This window comes from Haliotis rufescens, unplaced genomic scaffold (assembly GCF_023055435.1).
Source record: "Haliotis rufescens isolate VD_foot unplaced genomic scaffold, xgHalRufe1.0.p SCAF_8, whole genome shotgun sequence".
Lineage (NCBI taxonomy): Eukaryota > Metazoa > Mollusca > Gastropoda > Lepetellida > Haliotidae > Haliotis > Haliotis rufescens.
In genome coordinates, this window is record NW_025964372.1 from 29,444,194 (window position 1) to 29,469,819 (window position 25,626).

The 25,626-nt window shown below is 40.2% G+C and overlaps 1 protein-coding gene across 1 annotated transcript; it reads right to left on the reverse strand.

The window, feature by feature from the left end:
- Nucleotides 1-4,615: 4,615 nt before the first annotated feature.
- Nucleotides 4,616-18,200, reverse strand: LOC124126423 (perlucin-like protein). Its single transcript, XM_046489864.2, has 4 exons — nucleotides 18,148-18,200; nucleotides 6,447-6,765; nucleotides 5,805-5,987; nucleotides 4,616-5,490 (listed from the first exon to the last, which is right to left on the reverse strand). Exons 2-4 carry the CDS (start codon nucleotides 6,682-6,684, stop codon nucleotides 5,279-5,281), a joined length of 633 nt encoding a protein of 210 aa, XP_046345820.1. The 5' UTR covers nucleotides 6,685-6,765; nucleotides 18,148-18,200; the 3' UTR covers nucleotides 4,616-5,278.
- Nucleotides 18,201-25,626: the final 7,426 nt, after the last annotated feature.

Below are 25,626 nucleotides of genomic sequence, written 5' to 3' on the forward strand. Positions count from 1 at the left end.
TTTACCTTCACACAATGAAAAACTTCCCGAAGTGATGCAGGTCTCAGACGTTTACCACTTCGGTGAAACCCACGATCACGGGTATGGTGCTGACAAACCTAGAAACATAATCGGGGCGAACCGGGATTCAAACCCACAATCATAGGTTTCTGTCGTGCCCAAGGGACGCAACTCTGCACAGCGACTAGGCCACCCGTGCCCCCACCTGATATGATGAGTATTCGGTGAAATTATCATTACGACTTTGCTCCTAAATGAAAGAATGGAATTGAGGTGGGAAGTGGATTCCACACATTATATTGCAAGACATTTGGCAAGATAAAAATGTGCGAAGTAGCATTTATTGTATCAAATCAAAACCAAATGTATCATACACTGCGAAAAACAGACTTTTCACCACCAAAACAATTATTTTGTTGTTTTACTGCAGCTTTTGTATCATAAGAAATACGACAAGCCTAGTCGCCTTTTACGGCAAGCATGGGTTGCGGAAGACCTATACTTCCGCGGATCTTCACGGGTCGGTAAGAAAGGGAGTCATAAGGCTAAATAAGGCTCAATGTCTGCCCCAAACAACCTATGGTGTAGTAATGGGCCTTGAAATGGAACGTGTTGTCAGGCGTTTTGACTGAATTGATTGCATCGTTACCCGATGGTTTGTCTGTTTCAGACTGGATTATTTAAATATCGCTTTCATATAGCTGGAATAGTGATGGGTGTGGCCCCAAGCAACCTATGGTGTAGTAATGGGCCTTGAAATGGAACGTGTTGTCAGGCGTTTTGACTGAATTGATTGCATCGTTACCCGATGGTGTTGGACGTTGTTCATTACATCAATCACTGGTTTGTCTGTTTCAGACTGGATTATTTAAATATCGCTTTCATATAGCTGGAATAGTGATGGGTGTGGCCCCAAGCAACCTATGGTGTAGTAATGGGCCTTGAAATGGAACGTGTTGTCAGGCGTTTTGACTGAATTGATTGCATCGTTACCCGATGGTGTTGGACGTTGTTCATTACATCAATCACTGGTTTGTCTGTTTCAGACTGGATTATTTAAATATCGCTTTCATATAGCTGGAATAGTGATGGGTGTGGCATTAAACAAGAAACAAACATCAGTCTGTGATCAGTCAGACGGGTATAAAATGGATAAGAGGACGTATCCCGATTTGAAGATGAAGCAATACAACATGCAGAACCTGGGACTCGAAACCAACTGTTCCCTATGACATCAAACATAACATCAAATACGGACCAGACAAACCACTGACTGACATCATGAGCATCGATCTACGCATTTGGTAAACGGTGGCAAGCATCAACCACGCCAACGACAATAACCACCCGATTCCGTTAATCGAATTTCACGACAAGTATTGGTCTGCTGAATGGGTTGTAAAGATTGTTGAAACTATCGACGGGTTGCACTTACATGTATCCTCAGGGGATGGCGACACATCGATCGTAAGGTAATACATGTATGTTTGTAGTTACCATCGACGTATTAGATGAAATAAAAGGAAAACATGAATAACTAAAGGTTTCTTAAAAACATCTTTTCAGAACTGTCGCAAGGGATGGGAAACAATTGACAATGTGTAGGGTAGGGATGGGAAACAAGTGATAGTGTGTAAGGTAGGGATAGGAAACAAATCACAATGTTTAGTTTGGGGATAGGAGACAAGTCACCATGTTTAGTGTGGGGATAAGAGACAAGTCACAATGTTTAGTGTGGGGATAGGAGACAAGTCACAATGTTTAGTATGGGGATAGGAGACACGTCACAATGTTTAGTATGGGGATAGGAGACAAGTCACCATGTTTAGTGTGGGGATAGGAGACAAGTAACAATGTTTAGTGTGGGGATAGGAGACAAGTAACAATGTTTAGTGTGGGGATAGGAGACAAGTAACAATGTTTAGTGTGGGGATAGGAGACAAGTCACCATGTTTAGTGTTGGGATAGGAGACAAGTCACAATGATTAATGTGGGGATAGGAGACAAGTCACCATTTTTAGTGTGGGGATAGGAGACAAGTAACAATGTTTAGTGTGGGGATAGGAGACAAGTCATCATGTTTAATGTGGGGATAGGATACAAGTCACAATGTTTAGTGTGGGGATAGGAGACAAGTCACAATGTTTAGTGTGGGGATAGGGGACAAGTAACAATGTTTAGTGTGGGGATAGGAGACAAGTAACAATGTTTAGTGTGGGGATAGGAGACAAGTCACAATGTTAAGTGTGGGGATCGGAGACAAGTAACAATGTTTAGTGTGGGATAGGAGACAAGTAACCATGTTTAGTGTGGATGGGAGACAAGTCACCATGTTTAGTGTGGGGATAGGAGACAAGTAACAATGTTTAGTGTGGGGATAGGAGACAAGTAACAATGTTTAGTGTGGGGATAAGAGACAAGTAACAATGTTTAGTGTGGGGATAGGAGACAAGTCACAATATTAATGTGGGAATAGGAGACAAGTCACAATGTTTAGTGTGGGGTGGTAAACACGTGACAATTTGACGCATCAGAGGGGAAAATATGTCCAATGCAATTCCCTATTTTGACTTGCTCCCGTGTATTTTCAGGTGAAACATTGACATTGTGTTTGTGAACACCTGCTATCATTACTGTATTTTAGTGTTTCTTAAACACATTGTCATGATATAGTCGGAATCGTACAATCCAGATGTCCTACGATTATGTATCTGCGATTTATTATATAATAGCAACTTCTTTATTCTTTGTGACGACGTTTCAGGATTACTACTCGCCAAGGTTAAAATGAAAATGTCTTGTAATCATGCCAAGCGAAAACTTAATTTTGAAAAGGAAAGACAGTGTTTTTCACTGTTTTACCTAAATTAGCATTAAAACCAAACTACTCTGGCATGGCATGTGATTTGTGGAATATACAGTTCACTTATACACGCTCGTTATTTCGTAGAAACTCCACAAGCCGAATGGCGACTACAAATATACCTTTAACAAAAAAGGAGGTACTTTCTTGCAAAAATAATGATAGTTCAGTTCAATTCAGTTTATTGTATCCAAGGCCTTTGGATCAAACACAATGATGCGTACTAAAGGTATAGGCAATATAGACATATAAAATAAGACCATCAGACATAACGTTAACTGATTATATATTGAATAACAAAAGTTCCTGTGACATTGAATAAGATTTAATGCAAAGTTATGTTTTTTACCAAATCTGAAACAATTTCGGATTGCAACAGATAAAAGACTACCGTAAGTGATCAACTGGTTTAATTTGCCATGCGGACTTTAGAAAATGCGTGATTTCATATTTTAAAAAAGGAACATGCTAAAATGTCAATTTACAAATCAATAGCGTGTGTGTCAACCTCTGGTTGCGATGCCAGCAACACATCTTCGTCTCATGGAATGGACCAGGCGTCTGGTGTGGGATATCTGTCCATATCTACTGGAGCATGTTTCGAAGTTCCTAGAGTGTCTGTGGAACACGTGGTTGACGTCGAAGGCGCCAACTATCTCATCCCACATGTGCTCGATTGGTGAGAGATCAGGGGAGCGAGTCGGCCAGGGGATGACATTCACGTTGTTTTGTTGAAGGGAATCCTGAACAAGTCGAGCAATATGAGGCCGGGCGTTGTCATGTTTAAAAGGTAATGCCTGGGCCATGACGACGCAAAAACAGTAGAACAACAGGGCCGATGATCTCGTCACGGTAGCGCTGTCCATTAAGATTTCCCTCTACCACTATCAAACGGGTCCTCTGTCTTGCTGTTATCCCACCCCATACCATAACGCTGCCGCCCCCGAACCGATCTTCTTCCATGACACAATGATTGACGTAACGTTCACCTCGACGTCGGTACACTCGAATCCGTCCATCGCCTTGGCTAAGATGAAAACGAGACTCGTTAGTGAATAGAACTTGTCCCAACTGCATGGCCGCCCAGCGTAGACGCTGTCTGCACCACTGTAAACGTGCTTGACGGTGGTTTCCTGTCAAAATGGGACGTCTGGCGGGTCTTCTGGCGATAATCCCTGCACATCTGAGGCGACGACGTACGGTTTGTGAAGATATTCGTCAAAAGGCCAGGGATGCTTCTTGCAGTCACTGTTGCTGGCTGGAATCGATTTCGTAGGTGTGTTGTTCGAATCCAGTTGTCTTGTCGATTATTGGTTACGCGTGGCCTGCCACTCCGAGGATGGTCTCTGACTGCATTCATCTGTTGCCAACGTTGCAATAAACACCAAATGGTGTTTCTGTGGACGTTAAATTGTCTTGCAACATCACGTTGACTCGATCCTGCTTCAAGCATACCAATGGCTCGCAGACGCTCATTTTCGGACAGGCGTGGCATTTCGTAATGTTGAATAATTGCGTATTTTTGTTGTTTTTCTGAGTGGTTGTTGTCAGCACGATGCAAAACAATGCATATGGAATCCCGTTAACGCACATATTTTTATACCCATTCTTGGGTAGTCAAATGCATGGGGCTTGCATAAAAAGTCAACTTTGGCATGGAATGCATGCTTTTCTGTAGGAATTGACCGACAGGTACTACAATATTGAAAACCAAACTTTACTTGTTTGAAAAATACATTAAAATATTGGTCACAAGAACTTTTGTTGTTGAGTATTGATTGACTGATAATAGAGGAGGGGTTTTAAACTCTCGTGAGCTTTTCTTCAACAGATAATGGCTTTCGCAAATTACAAATATATTGAAAGTACAGTAAACTACGTTTATAACGAACACGCTTATACCGAACAGACGGATATAACGAACTGTTTGGGGGTCCCGTCCATTTGCTGTATAACTATATATGACGCCTCACACGTATGTTACTGAAGCACAAAGGTTTCTACACAGCCTTTTCTTAGACATAGCCCATCATATGTCTGTAACAGTTACTAAATTGTCAGCTGTTGGAGAGGCTCGGGTCCCAGAAGGCCAGACATTGTTGGGCTGCACTATCAACGTCCGGTTCTTCCAGAATATGGGCTCATCAAGTGAAGTTTGGGGACTTGTTCTGAACCAACCACGGGTATGATTCTGTCTCAGTAAGGATCAAAATCAGGACAAATATTGTCAGGACGAATTTGGGATTCGAGCAGACGATCAGCGAATCCCAGCATCACCGAAGGACGCAACAGCATTCCTTCAGTTTTGTTTAGCGAGACAGTTACGATTATGCCAGTTACATAGTCAGGGGGATAATACAAACATTCCACAAGAATATTAAATAGTAGATCACTTAAATGTGTGTCAGCAACTGTCTACATCGCTAGTTCACAGACAAAGGGCACACGGTAACTGCATGGAGCGGTGTGCCAGCTGTTGGGAAGGCTCGGGTCCCAGAAGGCCAGACATTTTTGGGCTTCAAATTGATCGGGTTCCCCGGGGCTCCAGAATGTGGGCTCAACAATTGAAGAGTTGTTTCCCCATCTCCATGATGATCCCAGTATATTCCCGCTCGTCCAAAACGGCCCTGTGATAGAAATGAGTTTGATGAACATTTCTTTATGTTAGTTTTTGACAAAGCACTTACAACTGCCAGTTGCAGAAACTCGACAGAAGTTATTGCAAGGTCAGGTCTCCTGTTTTACTTCATTTAATTGATAGGGAACTCTGTTTTATTCTATCCTAATATCAGTCAATGCTCTTGCGTTTAGTCATTCCTTTGCCTGGTTGCCGTTCACTCACTTGGAAATTCACTCACTCACTCATATACTTGATCTAACAAAGATCCAAACTGTAATGCATATTAGTCAAATAATTTTGTGAATGTTCCGTATGACCTACCTATATCTGCAGCAATGTCGTACATGAATTGGTTCCGTTCAGCGCTGTTGATGATGACGAGGTAGCTGCCCACTGCTGAGCATGCTGTCTTGGCGTCGGTCCACGGTTTAGGGTCGGTGTGCTTCTTGTAACACATGTTCAGTCTCCGGCTGTATAGATAACCTGACTTGACTGGGCAAGGAGCTGCAATAAATGAATGAGTGAGTATGGTTTAACGCCGCTTTTAGCAATATTCCAGCAATATCACGGCGGGGGACACCAGAAATGGGCTTGTTTCGACATATATATTGCAGTGACTAGTACCATGAACCGCCCCACATATTATTACTCTCAATACCTGCTGCAATATCATTTACAGTATATAAATAAGCAACAATAGAGGCCACAATACTGAACCTTGTGGTACTCCAGCCGTCACTAGATTTTCATTAGAACTCTAACTGTGATTAGTTACCTTCTGAACTCTGTTTTCTAAACAACTCTTGAACCATTTTAATAATTTCCCACTGATGCCACACGAGTTAAGTTTGTGTATGATACCCTTGTCCCAAACATTAACATTTCACACACGATGTCTATTGCATATCATAGGTCTTCATGGAGTACAGTACAACTTTCTTGGTGAAAGATCACAAATCTTACCTTTACCCAACACCAGGTGTTCAATGGGCTCGGAGGTGGCAACCAGCTGTGTCTGTTTGAAGCCTTCCATCAGATGACAAGACTTGGTTTCCTTGTTGTAGAACATTGTGGTACAGTATGCACTGAGGAAACACAAAGAGACACAGTCTGCCCGGGGCAAGGCAGGGGTCGCTGGGGGTAGGGACGGGGGCATCTGACCAGTAGATAACGAGGACACGGTCATTTCAGAACATCCCATGTTGTTTACTGATATGATGATCAGGGGTTGTCACAGATAGGGTCCTTTATTAAATCTCGTTCTCACCGTAGAGAGGTAATCCTGAAACAAATACAGGCATGAATTCAGTCACACCATCGAGGATGCTGACAGAACTTGGACACAAGTAATTACATTTAGTACTAACTACTAAATGACTTTATCGCGCGTATTGACTAATTACGCCCGTAACCTAATCACCCCTTGTAACTGAATCACCCCCGGGTCAGCACCCTGCACCGTGACCAGGGCAATAATCCCACACAAGCATCATCCCTACTTTGTTACATATAGTCCACCGTTCACGCACCGCCTCTCTTCAAGTACACACGGGTTTCGCTGTATCTAATCGCTTTCCCACCCACCCGCCCAGCTCGCCACTCCTTTTCTTTCCTTTTCATCCGGTATGTGACCTCCTCACCTGGAATTCTAATCACTTCTTTTCTTCGGCGTTCTTCTATAACAGGTACAAGCAGAGCAGATTGTATGAATGTAAACAAACCTGTACATATGTAAAATAGGTTTTCAGGGGGCTTGTTTATATGTAAATGGCTACCTATTAAATGATTCTGATATATGTAAAGAAACATGACTTCTAAATAGCTGTATATATGTATATATGTGAATACCTGTCTCAACAATAAACTATGTCGAGGTGTGTGGGGTTCTTGTGGGCTACACTGCTGGTAACAAATTAACTTGCTTCCAAATTAATACTCGTGCTTAAGGCTACCTGCTTTTCAGCGGGAACCTTTCCGGGGTTACCTGCTTCTCAGGGGGAACCTTGTCTTTCCCGACTTTTCAGCCAGGGAATCGTAAACAAAACTTATGTTGGGCAACCAATTGCCACGAATATGGGCCCGGCGGTGGAAGTCGTCTTGTCAAGCGGTAGCTGACAGTTGGGTCCGCGGCGGTAGTCGCGACAATGGTTTTACTAATGGGGCCAGCAGTGGTATCTGCTTTGGCCGGCTATCTGGAGCCGGGCAGCGGTAGTCTGACTTAGGCCAGCAGCGGTAGCTGCTTTCGGTAGCAAGGTAGTTGCCAAGCAATGGTAGCATTTAAATATGCTACCGTGGAAGCCAGACAGCAGTAGCGGTGGCCATGGCAACGGTAGCATTTATGTATACACAATTAGCAGCTTAGTAGCCCACTAGTATCCGCACACCCTCGGCCATTTAATCCAATCTCATCTTGTTTTTTATTACAGGCACGGGCACCCACAGTTTGGTGGCCCGTGACTCTCCGTGGGGATTGCCTAAAAGTCGGGCCGGGCCGGGCCAAGACGGGCCAAAGTGTTATTGGCTAATTACTTCATTATCGGCGATCATATCTACATATTATTGATGCAACATACACACATGACACTACTGAACAATCACCAATCCAAAACGTGCAGCATAATTAAGTAATTCGGAGTAAATCACTTAAAAACTAGAAAGTGGAGCTATGTGTTAGCGTCGCTGGTCTAGGTAACATGTAAAAGAGCAATCGTTAAACGAAATAGGATTTGACACGTATCAAATACTTCTAGCTATCGTGATACGAATTTCAATCTGTCGGCATAGCGTTTATATTATAGGAACGTACTATATCTAAGTAAATACCACTTTATAACGTCACTGTTCATCGTATTTAAAGCAGACTAGTTGGTTAAAGTAGACCTCTTCTCCCTATACTCTCAACAGTCACACAGTTCGCTCCGACTCGGCCCGGGCTGTCAAAATCAACTTTAAACAGACAGATGTATCTTCAAATGTGATTACCTCTATAGATTAGTGTTATATCTACCTATACACCAATTTATAATGTCACAGATTGCAGTATTTATAGACAACAAGGGGCTCAAAGTGAAGCCCTTTTCCCCTCTACATTCTCAACATAGTCTCTATCAGAAGTGTTTGGCTTGTGTTGGGGCCGACTTGGCCCGGGCGGTCAAAATCAACTTAAAACGCACAGATGTATCTTCAAATGTGATTAAATCTATAGATTAGTGTTATATCTACCTATACACCAATTTATAATGTCCAGGTGTATCGCATTTAAAGAAATCTGCGCCCTTAAAGTGAAGCATTTTTACTGTATTTTCTTTAAAAAATCCAAGTCAGAAATGTTCGGTCCGACCTGGCCCGGGCTGTTAAAATCAACTTAAACCTCACAGATGTATCATCAAATGGATTCACATCTATAGATTAGTGTTATATCTACCTATACACCAATTTATAATGTCACAGATTGCAGTATTTATAGAAAACTTCGGGCTTAAAGTGAAGCCCTTTTCCCCTCTACATTCTCAACATAGTCTCTATCAGAAGTGTTTGGCTTGTGTTTGGTTCGACTTGGCCCGGGCGGTCAAAATCAACTTTAAACGCACAGATGTATCTTCAAATGTGATTAAATCTATAGATTAGTGTTATATCTACCTATACACCAATTTATAATGTCCAGGTGTATCGCATTTAAAGAAATCTGCGCCCTTAAAGTGAAGCATTTTTACTGTATTTTCTTTAAAAAATCCAAGTCAGAAATGTTCGGTCCGACCTGGCCCGGGCTGTTAAAATCAACTTAAACCTCACAGATGTATCATCAAATGGATTCACATCTATAGATTAGTGTTATATCTACCTATACACCACTTTATAATGTCATAGATTGCAGTATTTATAGAAAACTTCGGGCTTAAAGTGAAGCCCTTTTCCCCTCTACATTCTCAACATAGTCTCTATCAGAAGTGTTTGGCTTGTGTTGGGTCCGAATTGGCCCGGGCGGTCAAAATCAACTTTAAACGCACAGATGTATCTTCAAATGTGATTAAATCTATAGATTAGTGTTATATCTACCTATACACCAATTTATAATGTCCAGGTGTATCGCATTTAAAGAAATCTGCGCCCTGAAAGTGAAGCATTTTTACTGTATTTTCTTTAAAAAATCCAAGTCAGAAATGTTCGGTCCGACCTGGCCCGGGCTGTTAAAATCAACTTAAACCTCACAGATGTATCTTCAAATGTGATTAAATCTATAGATTAGTGTTATATCTACATATACACCACTCTATAAATCGAACCCGGGTCTTCGGCGTGACGAGCGAACGCTTTAACCATGAAGGCGACCCGACCGCCCTATTAGAATAAGAAACATAATTAAATACAGTATGACGTATAAGCATACAGAAAGCTAAGAGAGCCCAAATTACTTCAGTTTCTGTACTGTACTTGGGTTTACCTCCTTTGCATCCTGCGTATCATTCTACCCGTCGAATCGACTTGACCCGGGTGGTTAATCATCTTAAACATCACGACTGTGGATTTCAGGATAAAGCTCTCCCTCAACCCTGCTTAATGCTTCTATTATCTGTGTGTTTAGGAAAACAGGATTATCTGAGACAGTTGTAATCTGCCATACCGCGAGAATACATGCTGCATCTCCGAGCAGCCATTTCCGACAAAGCTCGTACTGTGAAAACACACTCCTGAACCTGACTTGGACCACTCAGTATTATGGCCGTGATGGTTAAAAGACGCCGTTACTTACTTACTTACTTTGGAGATTTAACGTGCGCTTTCCGACTGATGCGTATTTCGCACACGGGCCCGGCCAGGCCATTTAATGTGTTTCCGAAAGGGGCGAAAGTGGTGTGCGCAACCCAAGAGGGGGCTTTAGGGGTTGCTTATATAGAATTTGGGAATTTTGAGATTTGGAATAGATGCCAATGGGGTAGGGGAGGAGAACTAAGGGAGCTGGGTATGGTGGATGTTTGTGTGTTTATGTAATTTTGATTTGGTGGATTATAGTGTTTTTAGATGCGTTTTATTAGTTCCGTTTTGATTAAGAATACGCCTAAGGCCTTGAAGTTTTCTAGTTTATTTTGTGGGTTTAGTATTGCTTCTAGAGTGAGAGCCTTGTTTAGATTGAGGGTGGTTTGTAATGCGGTTCGATGTGTTAGGTAGTGTGTGCAGTAGATGAGTGCGTGTTCTGGGGTTTCTAGTTGTTTGCAGTGTGGGCAGTTACCTGTAGTATGTTTTTTTATTTTTTTTAGGTGGTTATTTAGGTTGGTGTGTCCTGTTTGGAGTTTAGTGATTACTCTGTCGATTTTTTTTGATGGATGGTGAATTTTTGGTTTGGTTAGTGGTTTGCTGAGTACTTTTTTTATTTGGCTATTTGAGTTAAGATATAGGTTATGCCATTTTTTGGTGATTTTTCGCTTATTTACACTTTTAATTTCTGATTTTGAGATGGGTAAGTTTAAGCTTATTTCTGGGATTTTGAGGGATAGTTTAGCTGCCTTATCGGCGTTTTCATTACCGTATATTCCTACGTGGGCGAGTATCCACAAGAAGGTTATTTGTTTGCCTGCGTTAGTTAGGTCGTTGGAGCTTTTAAGTATTAGATTTATTAATTTAGGTCGGTTTTTTGGTATTTTTGTTTTGGAGGGCTTGCAGTCCACTTAGGGAGTCGGTAAGTATTAGGATTTTATTGTGGTTTTTGGATTCTTGACTATGGAGGGCTGAGGCCATGCCCATTAGTTCTGCCTTGAATATTGATTGGTTGTTTGGGAGTCGGAAGGATTGTGTAGTTTTAGTTTGTTGTGTGGTATGGACTCCGAAACCTGTGTGTTTGGAGGTCGGATCTGAAGATCCGTCCGTGTAAATGTGACACCAATTGGGCCAATTTTCGTGTATGTATGCTAGTGTGGTGGTTTTAGCTATGTTTGGGTCGGTTTGATTATTTATTTGGCTAGCTAGTGTTGTGTCTATTATGGGTATTTTAAGTTTAGGGGTGAAGATATTTGATTGTTTGCAGTTTTGTTTAAGATTTTTAATTTGGTGTTCATTTAGGTAGTTTGTTATTCTTTGGGATATTGGGGTAAGTAAGGGGTGTTTACGAGATAGAGCTTGGTTTTTGGGGCTGATATTTTGGTTTATTAAGTTTTGGATTAGAGGGTTTGGTTGGGATGCGGCCCAGAAATTTAAGCTTAGCTGTTCCCTGCGTAGACTTAGTGGCATTTCTCCTGTTAAGGCCTGAAGTGAAGTGTAGGAGGTGCCATGTTGGGTGCGTGTAATTAGTTTGAGAGCCTGATATTGTATTGAGTCAAGTTTTTTAGATAGAGAGTTGTTTAGGGTGTTGTATATGGCGCAGCCGTAGTCTAGTTTTGATCTAATTAGTGATATGTAGAGTGAGAGGAGGGTATCTTTGGAGGCTCCCCAGTTTGAGCCAGTGAGGCATCTTAGGGTGTTTAGGTCTTTACTGCATTTAGTTGTTAGGTTTTGGATGTGAGCATCCCGTGAGATGTTCATCGAAAATAAGTCCTAAGAATTTGGTTTGTTTTTGAAATTTGATTGTTTGGTTGTTTAGCTGGAGGATTGGGGAGGCGGGTTTCATGTTTTTATGTTTGAATACTATTCCTGTTGTTTTTTCTGAGTTAAGGGAGAAGCCCCATTTGTAAGCCCATTGTTGTATTTTATTAAGAGATTTTTGGAGTAAATTTTGGGCCATATTAATGCTTTTTGTGCGGATCCAGAGGGCTCCATCATCCGCGAATTTGGATGTGTTTAATTTAGGGGATAGGCCCTCGAAGAGATCGTTTATCATTATATTAAAGAGTGTGGGGCTGAGGATACTGCCCTGGGGAGTGCCATTTTCTAGGGGACACTGGTCCGATAGAGTATGGATAAGACGCCGTAAATTAAAGTTCTATATATATCTAGGATCTTTGTTTTTACAGTCGTGATGTTTAAGATGATTAACCACCCGGGTCAAGTCGATTCGACGGGTAGAATGATACGCAGGATGCAAAGGAGGTAAACCCAAGTACAGTACAGAAACTGAAGTAATTTGGGCTCTCTTAGCTTTCTGTATGCTTATACGTCATACTGTATTTAATTATGTTTCTTATTCTAATAGGGCGGTCGGGTCGCCTTCATGGTTAAAGCGTTCGCCCGTCACGCCGAAGACCCGGGTTCGATTCCCAACATGGGTACAATGTGTGAAGCCCATTTCTGGTGTCCCCCGCCGTGATATTGCTGGAATATTGCTGAAAGCGGCGTAAAACCGTACTCACTCACTCACTAACTTATTCTAATACTGCTAATGTTTGTCAGTGGCCAGTGATAGTATGTTTTATGGAATAGTATCTTTCATACCAATATGGTGATATGTTATAACTTTATTTCGTACTTGCGAGGGACACGACACTATCATAGCTTACAAAAGTATTCTGGAAACATTTTAGGACAAACATGTTAACGTAAGTTCAAAAGAAAATAAATTGGTTTTGTTAATTAGCCTCAACAAATGCATAAGTTATCAATGAAACGGTCTGCTATTAACTACAGCTCAAGACAGCTAATTAAGGGCAAATGGTTGATTGATTACGCAACACCTACTTGATTGCAATTAAGCAAGGGGCAATTAAGCAAGCTGGGTACAGGTGTAATTTGGATTAATTCCACACTTAACGTGCATATACGGACGCAATGAGAAGGATCGATGACACACAAGACTTGAAGTAAGGCAAAAACGTTTCTCCAGTATAATCGAATAATCAAATAAGCGCATTGTGAGACGATGCTTGAACTGTGAAACCAAACATTAATGTTATCAACTCAAGTTCGGGTGCAGGAAGTGTTTTTCTTGCAAAAAAAAAGATGTACATGTGCATATAGGTACGAAAACCTGGTCCCTAAGTGGTACCTCAGATGTAAGTACAAATACTAACAGTTCACGATAATCTTCAACATTGAGATGTGTTCACATGTGTTAACCAGTAGTACGTTACGAATAATTCTCAATCTGAAATATTATGCGTATGTTTTATGAGTAAATGTGAATCAGTTTTGTAAATGCATTCTCAACCCGCATCGGTATATTCCTAATTACAGTTTAGTTATCGTCTGAGATTATAATTTGCGTTCGGGAAAGAAACCGTAAGTGTCTACACCTGATGTAAGAACAAATATTGCGTAAAATGGCAAAACATAATTGAGAAAGTTAAAACACATGTTTAATAATCACATTACAATAAATATGAATATGAATGTTGCGTTTTCTGAATCAGCATAAAAAAGGAACATGTGTGAGTCTTGAAATAGTGTTTTTTACATTGCTTATAAATTCAAAACACGTTTGACTAAAGATCATAGCTTATGACACCATATAAACATGCCAAGACTTCAACACGCGTTATCTGTTGTTGGAATAAACAGCTTAAGTTACAATTTATTCAGCAACATAGCTGCAAAACTTACACTACAATGAGATCAAACAAGGTATACAAGCTTAGATTAATCTCGAGAATGGGGAAGTCAAAAGCATTTACTCACTTATTTTGGAATTATAAATATTGTATGACTAATAACGGGAAGTGGAATGGCATGTAGTACATGCATCGTACTAATAGTGACACAATTAGATGCCAACAACTACGCCCCGTCTACGCAGCCTGCCAGTTTCTAATTATTTGGAATAATCCTTTCCGGCGTTTCTTTCAATTATAAATGACTCATTTCATACGTAGGGGTCTGTGATCTAAAAAACACAATTGGTATGTTTACGTAGACACAAACACGTGGTGTGGTTTGGTATGGTCAGTAACTGACAACCTGCTGATGACAAATGTCAACACACCGGGTCAGTAAACTGACCACTTCAATGATCGAAGAATGTGTTACGTCCATGCATCTAACAGTTGAAACATTTGTTTTCTCTTTGTTGAAGTTGACGGCTGACAAGGTAGACACAATTTTATGGGTAACGTCTACCTTGTCAATCATTTTCTACCAAGGATTAACGATTGGGAGGCCTCTAAACGTGTAAGTTATTTTCCTTTACAAAAGAATAGGATTTCAATCAAAAGGTTACAGTTAAAATGACATATACAACGTTAAAATCTATAAGGTTATGGTGAATTTTGGCTAAGGCGAAACAATGCTTCACTTTGTATACATGTTAATACATTTGATACATCTGTGAGGTTTAAGTTGATTTTAACAGCCCGGGCCAGGTCGGACCGAACATTTCTGACTTGGATTTTTTAAAGAAAATACAGTAAAAATGCTTCACTTTCAGGGCGCAGATTTCTTTAAATGCGATACACCTGGACATTATAAATTGGTGTTTAGGTAGATATAACACTAATCTATAGATTTAATCACATTTGAAGATACATCTGTGCGTTTAAAGTTGATTTTGACCGCCCGGGCCAAGTCGAACCAAACACAAGCCAAACACTTCTGATAGAGACTATGTTGAGAATGTAGAGGGGAAAAGGGCTTCACTTTAAGCCCGAAGTTTTCTATAAATACTGCAATCTGTGACATTATAAAGTGGTGTATAGGTAGATATAACACTGGTCTATAGATTTAATCACATTTGAAGATACATCTGTGAGTTTTAAGTTGATTTTAACAGCCCGGGCCAGGTCGGACCGAACATTTCTGACTTGGATTTTTTAAAGAAAATACAGTAAAAATGCTTCACTTTAAGGGCGCAGATTTCTTTAAATGCGATACACCTGGACATTATAAATTGGTGTATAGGTAGATATAACACTAATCTATAGATTTAATCACATTTGAAGATACATCTGTGCGTTTAAAGTTGATTTTGACCGCCCGGGCCAAGTCGGACCCAACACAAGCCAAACACTTCTGATAGAGACTATGTTGAGAATGTAGAGGGGAAAAGGGCTTCACTTTAAGCCCGAAGTTTTCTATAAATACTGCAATCTGTGACATTATAAAGTGGTGTATAGGTAGATATAACACTGGTCTATAGATTTAATCACATTTGAAGATACATCTGTGAGTTTTAAGTTGATTTTAACAGCCCGGGCCAGGTCGGACCGAACATTTCTGACTTGGATTTTTTAAAGAAAATACAGTAAAAATGCTTCACTTTAAGGGCGCAGATTTCTTTAAATGCGATACACCTGGACATTATAAATTGGTGTATAGGTAGATATAACACTAATCTATAGATTTAATCACATTTGAAGATACATCTGTGCGTTTAAAGTTGATTTTGACCGCCCGGGCCAAGTCGGACCCAACACAAGCCAAACACTTCTGATAGAGACTATGTTGAGAATGTAGAGGGGAAAAGGGCTTCACTTTAAGCCCGAAGTTTTCTATAAATACTGCAATCTGTGACATTATAAATTGGTGTATAGGTAGATATAACACTGGTCTATAGATTTAATCACATTTGAAGATACATCTGTGAGGTTTAAGTTGATTTTAACAGCCCGGGCCAGGTCGGACCGAACATTTCTGACTTGGATTTTTTAAAGAAAATACAGTAAAAATGCTTCACTTTAAGGGCGCAGATTTCTTTAAATGCGATACACCTGGACATTATAACTTGGTGTATAGGTAGATATAACACTAATCTATAGATTTAATCACATTTGAAGATACATCTGTGCGTTTAAAGTTGATTTTGACCGCCCGGGCCAAGTCGGACCCAACACAAGCCAAACACTTCTGATAGAGACTATGTTGAGAATGTAGAGGGGAAAAGGGCTTCACTTTAAGCCCGAAGTTTTCTATAAATACTGCAATCTGTGACATTATAAATTGGTGTATAGGTAGATATAACACTGGTCTATAGATTTAATCACATTTGAAGATACATCTGTGAGGTTTAAGTTGATTTTAACAGCCCGGGCCAGGTCGGACCGAACATTTCTGACTTGGATTTTTTAAAGAAAATACAGTAAAAATGCTTCACTTTAAGGGCGCAGATTTCTTTAAATGCGATACACCTGGACATTATAAATTGGTGTATAGGTAGATATAACACTAATCTATAGATTTAATCACATTTGAAGATACATCTGTGCGTTTAAAGTTGATTTTGACCGCCCGGGCCAAGTCGGACCCAACACAAGCCAAACACTTCTGATAGAGACTATGTTGAGAATGTAGAGGGAAAAGGGCTTCACTTTGAGCTCTGTGTTTTCTTTAACTACTGAAATATGAGACAATAAAGTGTTAAATAATTAGAAAAAATACTAGTCTTTAGATATAAATAATGTTAGGAACTTTAGAAGTGCTTGGACAGTTATTAACACGTGTCGTGTCAGTCTTTTGACATTCGCGAATATCCACTTCCAGAAAAGATCCTGTGTTGGTTTAACACGAATTAGTAAAGGTTAATTACCTTAAGACGTTAATTAATGAAAGAAGAGTAGTCAAAACACTGTCGTTTCCTGCCCAGGACATCACACCCCTACACGCTAAGGTCGGTGAGAAGCATTCTAATCAAAGAAAACACAGTCAAGACGCTGCCTTTTCTACGAGACTCACGGTATGTAGTCATAATCATCAGTTAATTACATTGTTGAAGGTGCATTTTTATTCAAACTCAATTAAATGAGCAAAACTATACGTTTGTGGACATTTGAGATCTGCCTAGATATGCGCGTTTCGTTTTATTATTCTGCAATCCATTTTTAGTATTACCCGCTGGCCCGGCCCGGCCCGACTTTTCTTGGCCCGACTTTTAGGCAATCCCCTCTCCGTGGCATATCGCGTGATAATATATGTCTATCGTTGGTTCAATGTCGGATTTCACTGGACCCTAAATCCTTTATACGGAAAAGCACTACTGCTTCATATACGAGTAGGCATATGGCATATGAAATAATTACTACTCTATAAAATGAAGATATTAAACTGAAATAATGTACAGAGCAGTCGGTTTAATGTGAAACTGCAGTTGCAACCTGACAGCAGGGGTGAGTGAGTGAGTGAGTGAATATGGTTTTACGCCGCTTTTAGGAATATTCCAGCAATATCACGGGCTTCACAAATTGTACCCATGTCGGGAATCGAACCCGGGTCTTAGGCGTGACGAGCGAACGCTTTAACCACTAGGCTACCCGACCGCCCCTACAGCAGGGGTGAAACTAATGATCATGCATTATAACTGCCCATAACTGCCCAGTCGGCTCGGAATAGTCTAAACGATATGTTGCCATTTCACACAGCCCCATTTACATTCTTGCAGTATATACAACGGGAAATTGTCGGCTCCGTTGAGATGGAACCAATGTTGTTAAAATATATAATCTGCAACAATTCAACATAAATGCAAAGTATCCCACTGCAGTATTAAAATATCACTGCGACCATTGTAAAAATTCAGCGAAAACATAACATCGAATTATGTTAACTCGTCAGCACATTACCAAGATATTCATGAATGCATGTTCTCAAAATGATAAAAAGACTGGAGATTGATTCAAATTCCAAATGCATCCTCCTCTCAATACCTTAACGTCATCGATGTAGGACGCACACAGTAATACACTTATATTCACTGAATTTTTACTTCTTACCAAACTGGGTCAAAGTTTCTGAATAGGTAGCCAGTGTATATTCAAATATGATAATATATAGCAATAACACAACATATTATAACACATTGAGGAAACGTCATACATACGTTAATCTGTACCAATGTCTTGTCTGGTTGGGTCCGCCTGAGTGAAGTGAGCTGATTTCGGTGTGAGCATCGCTTATAATCCTCTTGTAAACTGTCTGAACAACACACCGTGGAAATCAATAACTACTTTAAATATAAAACGTCAACGCTAGAGAATAATCAGTCCTGTGCAATTCTCGACTTGTGAACCGGAGCGTTGTCATGCAAAAGTAGAATACCACGTGTTAACATCCCACGGCGTTTCTGGCGAATAGATTTTCGCAATTCATTCATTACATTAGCATAATACTGTCCATTGATTGTAGTTTTTACGGAGCGATCTGGAGCTCTGAGGTTTCTAGGTACCCATCTTGCAGATACCTTGGACATACCAAGATGCTCATGAATAATGGTCACAACAGTTCCAACTGATATTTGGATTCCCTAGATAGTTCAGATACTTCCACTCGTAGGTCAAACAAATTCTTCTTTCTATAGCAGTAATGGTTTCCGGTTGGGTGGCATCTGAAGGCCTGCCTGACCTTGGATCATCGTCTATGGACTCCCTACCCCTTTTAAACTGTAGAGACCAACGGTAAACTGTGGAATAGTCTGGAGCATCCTTACCCATCACTTTACACATGCGATCATGGATTTCTTTTGCTTTGCATCCCTCCTTGGTAAGGAACCTTATTACAGCGCGTTGTTCATGTTTGAGAGAATCCATGATTGTGACCACCCTAAGGTGAATGAAGCCATCACATCTAACTTATTGTTGTGTCTGGAACTTGTTATGACACGTGTCAACCTGATGTTATGACTAGTGTCACGCCTGCCACACGTTGACATGGTTTGTGTTAACACAAATGCCCAAGTTGCAAAACTTATCGAACACCCCTCGTACATGTAGGTAAATGGTATCCTGAAACTTAAAGACCGCCTCCGTGGTCTAGTGGTAGAGCGTGTGCCCGGAGAGCGGAAGGTCCGGGGTTCGATCCCCGGCTGCGTCATACGAAAAGACGTTAAAAGATGGCACTTGTTGTTACCCTGTCTGGAGCTCGGCATTAAGGGGCTGAAACAAGGACTGGTCGGCTCAGAGCCAGTATACTGTGTCTGATTGGGGTATTCATGTTAAACTGCGGCATGGTATCTCAGTGAGCTAGCACTATAAATCGGCATCAGTCCGGACTAGTACAAGCAGCCACACACATAGATACACGTGCATGCACGTCGCTATATTCTTGGACGCGACGTTAAACCCCATTTCACCTCCCTACCTCATAAAGATCAGAGTGGTAAACACTCTCAACAAGACTGTGTGAAAAGAAGGATGGTTACCACTTTTCAACACTCAACTTTCCCTTTAAGTCGAGCAATTCACCAGCTCATCCAGCCTTTGATGTCTATATTTCACTTTTGAGGTACAATCGAGTATGCTCCTTTACATTTGACTCTTGCTCAGAAGTTGTTCAAACTCCCAGTGAAGCTTTCAAAACATTTTCAAACACACACAACACAAACACGTCGCTATATAAGTGCAATAATCTTAGACGCGACGTTAAACCCCATTTCATCTCATCACCTCACCTGAAACTTAAACGTGATGGCGGGTGGTAGGTCGGACGAAGCGACACTGTTAAAGGACTGTCCGTGTCCCCGTCCAGTTAGGCAAACAATGCAGATACAACTACAGAGACAACTATTCCTTACACAGGTGTGGGTGAGATAACTGGTTTCAAACATATGTGTGAGGTCGAACTCTAGGCCCGTGATTGGCTACTCCATGGTGATGACCTGAGGTCAGATGATGACAGACTACTTTTCTGATTGTAAGTCATTGATAAGTTGCTCATGCTTCAGTCGAATGTTCACCTACGTCTGTGTTGAACCACAGGACCGTGTAATTAATAATAATAATAATAATAATAATAATAATAAACAAACTCGTCTTCGTCTGCGAGTTTGTTTGTTATTATTATCAGTTACATTGTTATTATCAACGTTATCGTTATCGAGTGTAAACCCCCTGGATGCCACAGCGACACATCTGTCGAATAAAATTCAAAATACATCACTCAAACTAATACACTTCACAGTTTTGAATCCCCCCTTCTGTTTATCATTTGCTGTCATTTTAGGCATTGTATTTACAAAATGCCGGTTATGAGACGCCTATTCGAACAGGTATATTTCAAACTCAGCTGCTATACATGCATCCCTGAATTCCTCATACATTTAAGAAAAAAATGACAAATGGTCTTTGTCGACAATGCAAATTATCTAGATGAAATCATGCGAAATAAATTAGGTGTGGAAACGAACACTGTGCTCGGAAAACTGTACTTGTTGAAATGTAATCAAAGCAAAATTCAGATTTTACACTGTGTAGCATTTTTAGATGTACTTTTGTCTAATTGTTGGATACATTGGCTCGATCACGCGTTTGTGAATATTCATGGGAAGAGTATCGTTGTCATTATTGAATTTCAAATATATACATTACAATGATGTGGTAAATTCAACAGAAACCGTAAAAGTTTCCGTCCTGTGTGATGCCATGACTGACGCTAAATCACGCACAACGATGACGGTAGTTAACTGTACTTCTGACTCATTCTCTTTGTTACATTGAAAAACATGGTAAACAAATAACAGTACGCAGATAGTCAGAATGTTTCTGATTACTTACCTGACACATTTATGTACATACGATCCCAAATCAACAAAAATCCTCCTCTGGAAATCCCGCGTACTATTGTCATTGAACACGTCATTTTGTAAAAGTTGGTCACCTGTAGTGATGTCATACGGAAGTACATGTAATCATTGTTGTACATATTTGGTAATTTCTTTGAAATGTAAACTTTTAACTCGGCATCCAGCATATTCCTTGTTTTTGTCTAGTTTGCATTATCATCATTGCCTTGATAATCCTCAGATATGGCGGAAACCTTTTTGTGTAGGGTCACATTATTTATGAGTAGTTAGCAGTACATAGGATGACGTCACTTATGGCAGTGATGTTATGTATTAATGCGCCATTGCGATCATCAGAATAGATTCGATGCTAAAAAGGTGCGATTTTAGGGTGTGTAAGAAACAGATTACTTCAATCGTGCCTGTCAGATACCATTGATCTTACAACTCGTTGTTACAAAGCTTATCTAACTCGCTTTCGCTCGTTAGATATGTTTTGAAACAACTCGTTGTAAGATCAATGGTATCTGACAGACACTCGTGTAGTAATCTCTATGTATCTTGCATATTGAGTGCTGTGTCGTTTGCACTTTATTATCGGATTTTACAGGGTTTCTTTCACAGGTTACAAATATATCACTATAATACATATAAAGTTAAAATGTGTCGCGTAAGAAATGTAAAAATGTATGTTTACAGTGTATCGCAATGTGTTTTGCGTTATCCGAATACATCTTGTGACTTTCAAAGGTACATATATCTTGTTATGTTAAAGTGCATCGCAATGTTGAACTTTCTTTCAAAATTTAATCATCTCTTGCGGTGTAAATATGTTTATCATATAGTGGGTAGGTTTCTCGACAGGATAAAGCCATCGGATAAACATGGTATCCGCTGGGGTCATATGCGGATAAAGATGCAAATATGAACGGTCAGGTAGGGACTACTTTCAGTGTTTATAAACAAATATGGCGTCGACCTTGTCCATCGGCGATCGAGTCAGAATTAATCATCGGGAATCTGGAGAAACTACAGGGATAATGTGTTATCATTATCAAAACCGTGCAGACACCTGTTGATTCATTACAATAGGACAATACTTCAGGACAATGTTTTATTCATAATAGAACGGCAAATATATTCGGTATCGGAACTAAACCTCCTGCCATTTACCCGAATTACTAGTTGAGCAAAGTACTTGAAAAAAATGTACATATGGATTCTTTAAATGTGTGTTTAAGCAATTAGGACATGCACTCCATTCTTAACTTTCTCCCTTGGTATTCCATAAAGCGTCCCATTTACTGAGTCACGTTCATTAGTCCAATATTCGTACATCCAAATGGGTTGGTTTTGTATGCCCTAATAAGTTTCAACTTTCTTTTGTGTTAAAGGACCTTATATTATATATTTATATTCGGTACTAGAAATTGAGATATACATGTATACTAACGGAAAGATGTAATGTGCTTCATATAAAGTGACCAAGTGAGTTAAAACTTCACGTCGCATCCGCATTGTGTCAGCCGTATAGCGACGAGAACAAGTATTTAAGTGCATCATAAATACAAAGTTACATTTAAAAGCAGACATATTTTAACATAACAATATTATTTACAACTTTGTAAAGTATGGGCTATAAGCCAGCAGCAAGGCCTCCTCGCTGGGGATCATGGGAACTCACGGTGCCTCTGATCCCTGCACGACACCCCAGCAGGATTTAACCCCCTGTCCCGCCTCTTAATCCACCAGCGATGATTATATATCAGTTTTAATGCTGTGTCTGGGGGCACAGGGGGCCCAGTCGTCTAAGGCGCCGCGATTCGCTGTGCAGAGTTGCGTCCCTTGGCACGACAGAAACCTATGATTGTGGGTTCGAATCCCGGTTCGCCCCGATTATGTTTCTAGGTTTGTCAGCACCATACCAGTGCTCGTGGTTTTCACCGAAGTGGTAAACGTCTGAGACCTGCATAACTTCGGGTTTCCTCCCACATTAAGCCACGATATGGCTGGAATACTGTTAAAAGCGGCGTTAAACCCAACTCATTCACTCACTAATGCTGTGTCTAAATATAGGATAACCTCTCTCTCTCTCTTGAACGTTTTTGGCTACAAATATTGACTGAAGAAAAACATTCTTCTTCACAATACTTGTTTTGTTATACTTTGTATAATTCCATAGTGTTAATGTAAATCTTTTTAAAGGTACACGTGTTTATTGAGTTCAGATTGACATTTTTCACAATTCGACCCAGAGAAGGGAACGTTATACCGATATGTGATCTCTATACTGAGATGTGGTACCTGGTAGTATCTACCATATCTGATACGTATGTCGAAAATAAACAACTTTCTTGAACCATTCGTGACTAGACTGTCCTCAAGTTTAATATCTGATGCGCCCGTAAAATCACAATATCTCCTATACACTCACAGCACTCGGGTCAACGCCAAATAATCTAAATCGATGTGATTATTCGTTCTTTGGTTCTTCTTTCTACCTGATATGAGTAAGTGTGTGAGTGAGTGAGTGAGTGAGTTGGGTTTACGTCGCTTTTAACAGTATTCCAGTTATAACACGGCGTGCCAGCTTAATGTGGGAGGAAAGCCCGAAGTGATGCAGGTCTTAGACGTTTACCACTTCGGTGAAACCCAGGAGCACGGGTATGGTGTTGACAGACCGAAAAACGGGGCGAACCCGGATTCGGATCATAGGTTTCTTGTGTGTCCAAGGGACGCGACTCTTCACAGCGAATTGCGGCGCCTTCGACGACTGGGCCACATGTGCCCCCACCTGATATGATAAGTATTCGGACGGTGAAATTATCATTACGATTTTGGTTCTGAATGAAATAATGGAATTGAGGTGAGGAGTGGATTCAACACTTTATATTGCAAGTCATTTGGCAAAATAATAATTTGCGAAGTAGCATTTATTGTATCAAATTAAAACCAAATGTATTATACATTGCGAAAAACAGACGTTTCGCCACAAACAAAATTATTTTGTTGTTTTACTGCAGCATTTGTAACAAGAAATATGCCTAAAGGACGGGACAGTAAATTTCTAAACTTACGTGCCTTGTCGTTTCACACATAATATTACCCGGAAAATTAAGTGTTTGTGACTACGTCACACTTGTATGTGTTTCATTATCGTTTTTTATAACAGGTCCATTGATGGCTTCGTTGTTTGTGTTATTAGATAGTAGGATAACTTTGCATGTACAGAAATGCAAGTTTTGTGATTTTTACCAAAGTTGGTATTTAATTGCTGGATTATATATCTCTTTAATTTGTACATGTGTTTACATTGGAAACTAATATTTAATATTGCCAACATAAATAGCAGTAGTCATGTTGTTTTATGGGTTCATTGTGAAATATGCTTCGTAATGTGTAGAACTTTTCCAGATATTTAAATTGCATTTTACAATGATGGGTAAGCATTTCTTAGTTGAAGAATCCAAATACTTGTGTTAGTGGGGTAGCTAGCGTTCAGCTGAAATGTCACATTTTGTAAAGACACGCTTATTATCTTTGAAATTTGGAAACAAAGGTTTGATGACATATTAAATATGACCTTTATGTAAGATATATATACATACTGTTAATAAATATTTACATTAAGTTTTGTTTGTTTATTTGTTGGTTAACGCTGCACTCAGCAATATTCCAGCTACATGTATATAACGGCGGTCTGTAAATAATCGAGTCTGGACCAGACAATCCAGTGATTGACATCATGAGCATATAGCATAGGATGGTAATCAACAAGTCAGCGAGCCTGACCACCTGATCCCATTAGTCGCCTCTTACGACAAGCATAGTCGACTTTTCCGGCAAGCATGGGTTGCTGAAGATCTATTCTACCCCGGATCTTCACGGGTCGTACATTAAGTACATATCCAACATCTACAATCATGACAATATTCTGAGATTGTAGTTTTGGTGGTGGAACATCTTCATTATGAGATTGTTCTTATAGTATTGGCCCCGTGCAGATTGGGTCCCCAGCTGCCTGTGCTTGGTGTGCGAGGTAACTTAATGGTGGATTGCTTGTTATATGCGTGGATCGATGCTCATGGTATCAACCACTGGATTGTCTAGTCCAGATTCGATTATTTACAGACAGCCGTCATATGGCTGGAATATCGTCGAGTGTTAAACAACAAACAAACATAATACACCCTAAACAATCACTGGTTTGTCTGGTTTAGACATGATTATTGCTGAGCACGGGTTAAACGAGAAGCAAGCAAGTATTGTTCTGTGAACCTTCCATTCAACTAAATGATCATAGTGCTTCGAAATGTAAAATGGGTATGGACTATAATGACTGTTTCTTCAACACCAACAACTTCAAGTCATGATCTTTCAGTATAAAGCTATATTCTAAACTAATGTCCAAAAGAAACTTTACACCTTGTTTGACAAACGCATGTAGAAAGTCAATAGGTATATAATTCATTAGAGTAATCATTGACCATCAGGTACAGAAAGTTTCGTTTCATTCAATGATAAACTTCCGGTCAGTCTCAGACACAAAGACACGTGGGGTAAAAAATTACAAAATTCAGTTGAGAGAAAAAGCTTAAAAGCAGTAAAAGCGTGTCTAATGTCCAATTAATGACGTGCGTGTCCACTTTGGGCAATAGTGAGTGAGTGAGTGAGTGAGTATGGTTTTGCACCGCTTTTAACAGTATTCCAGTTATATCACGGCGTTTCAGCTTAATGTGGGAGGAAAGCCCGAACTTTGGGCAATAATTGAGCAGTCATGCTTCCCCGAAACCAGCCTCGTTG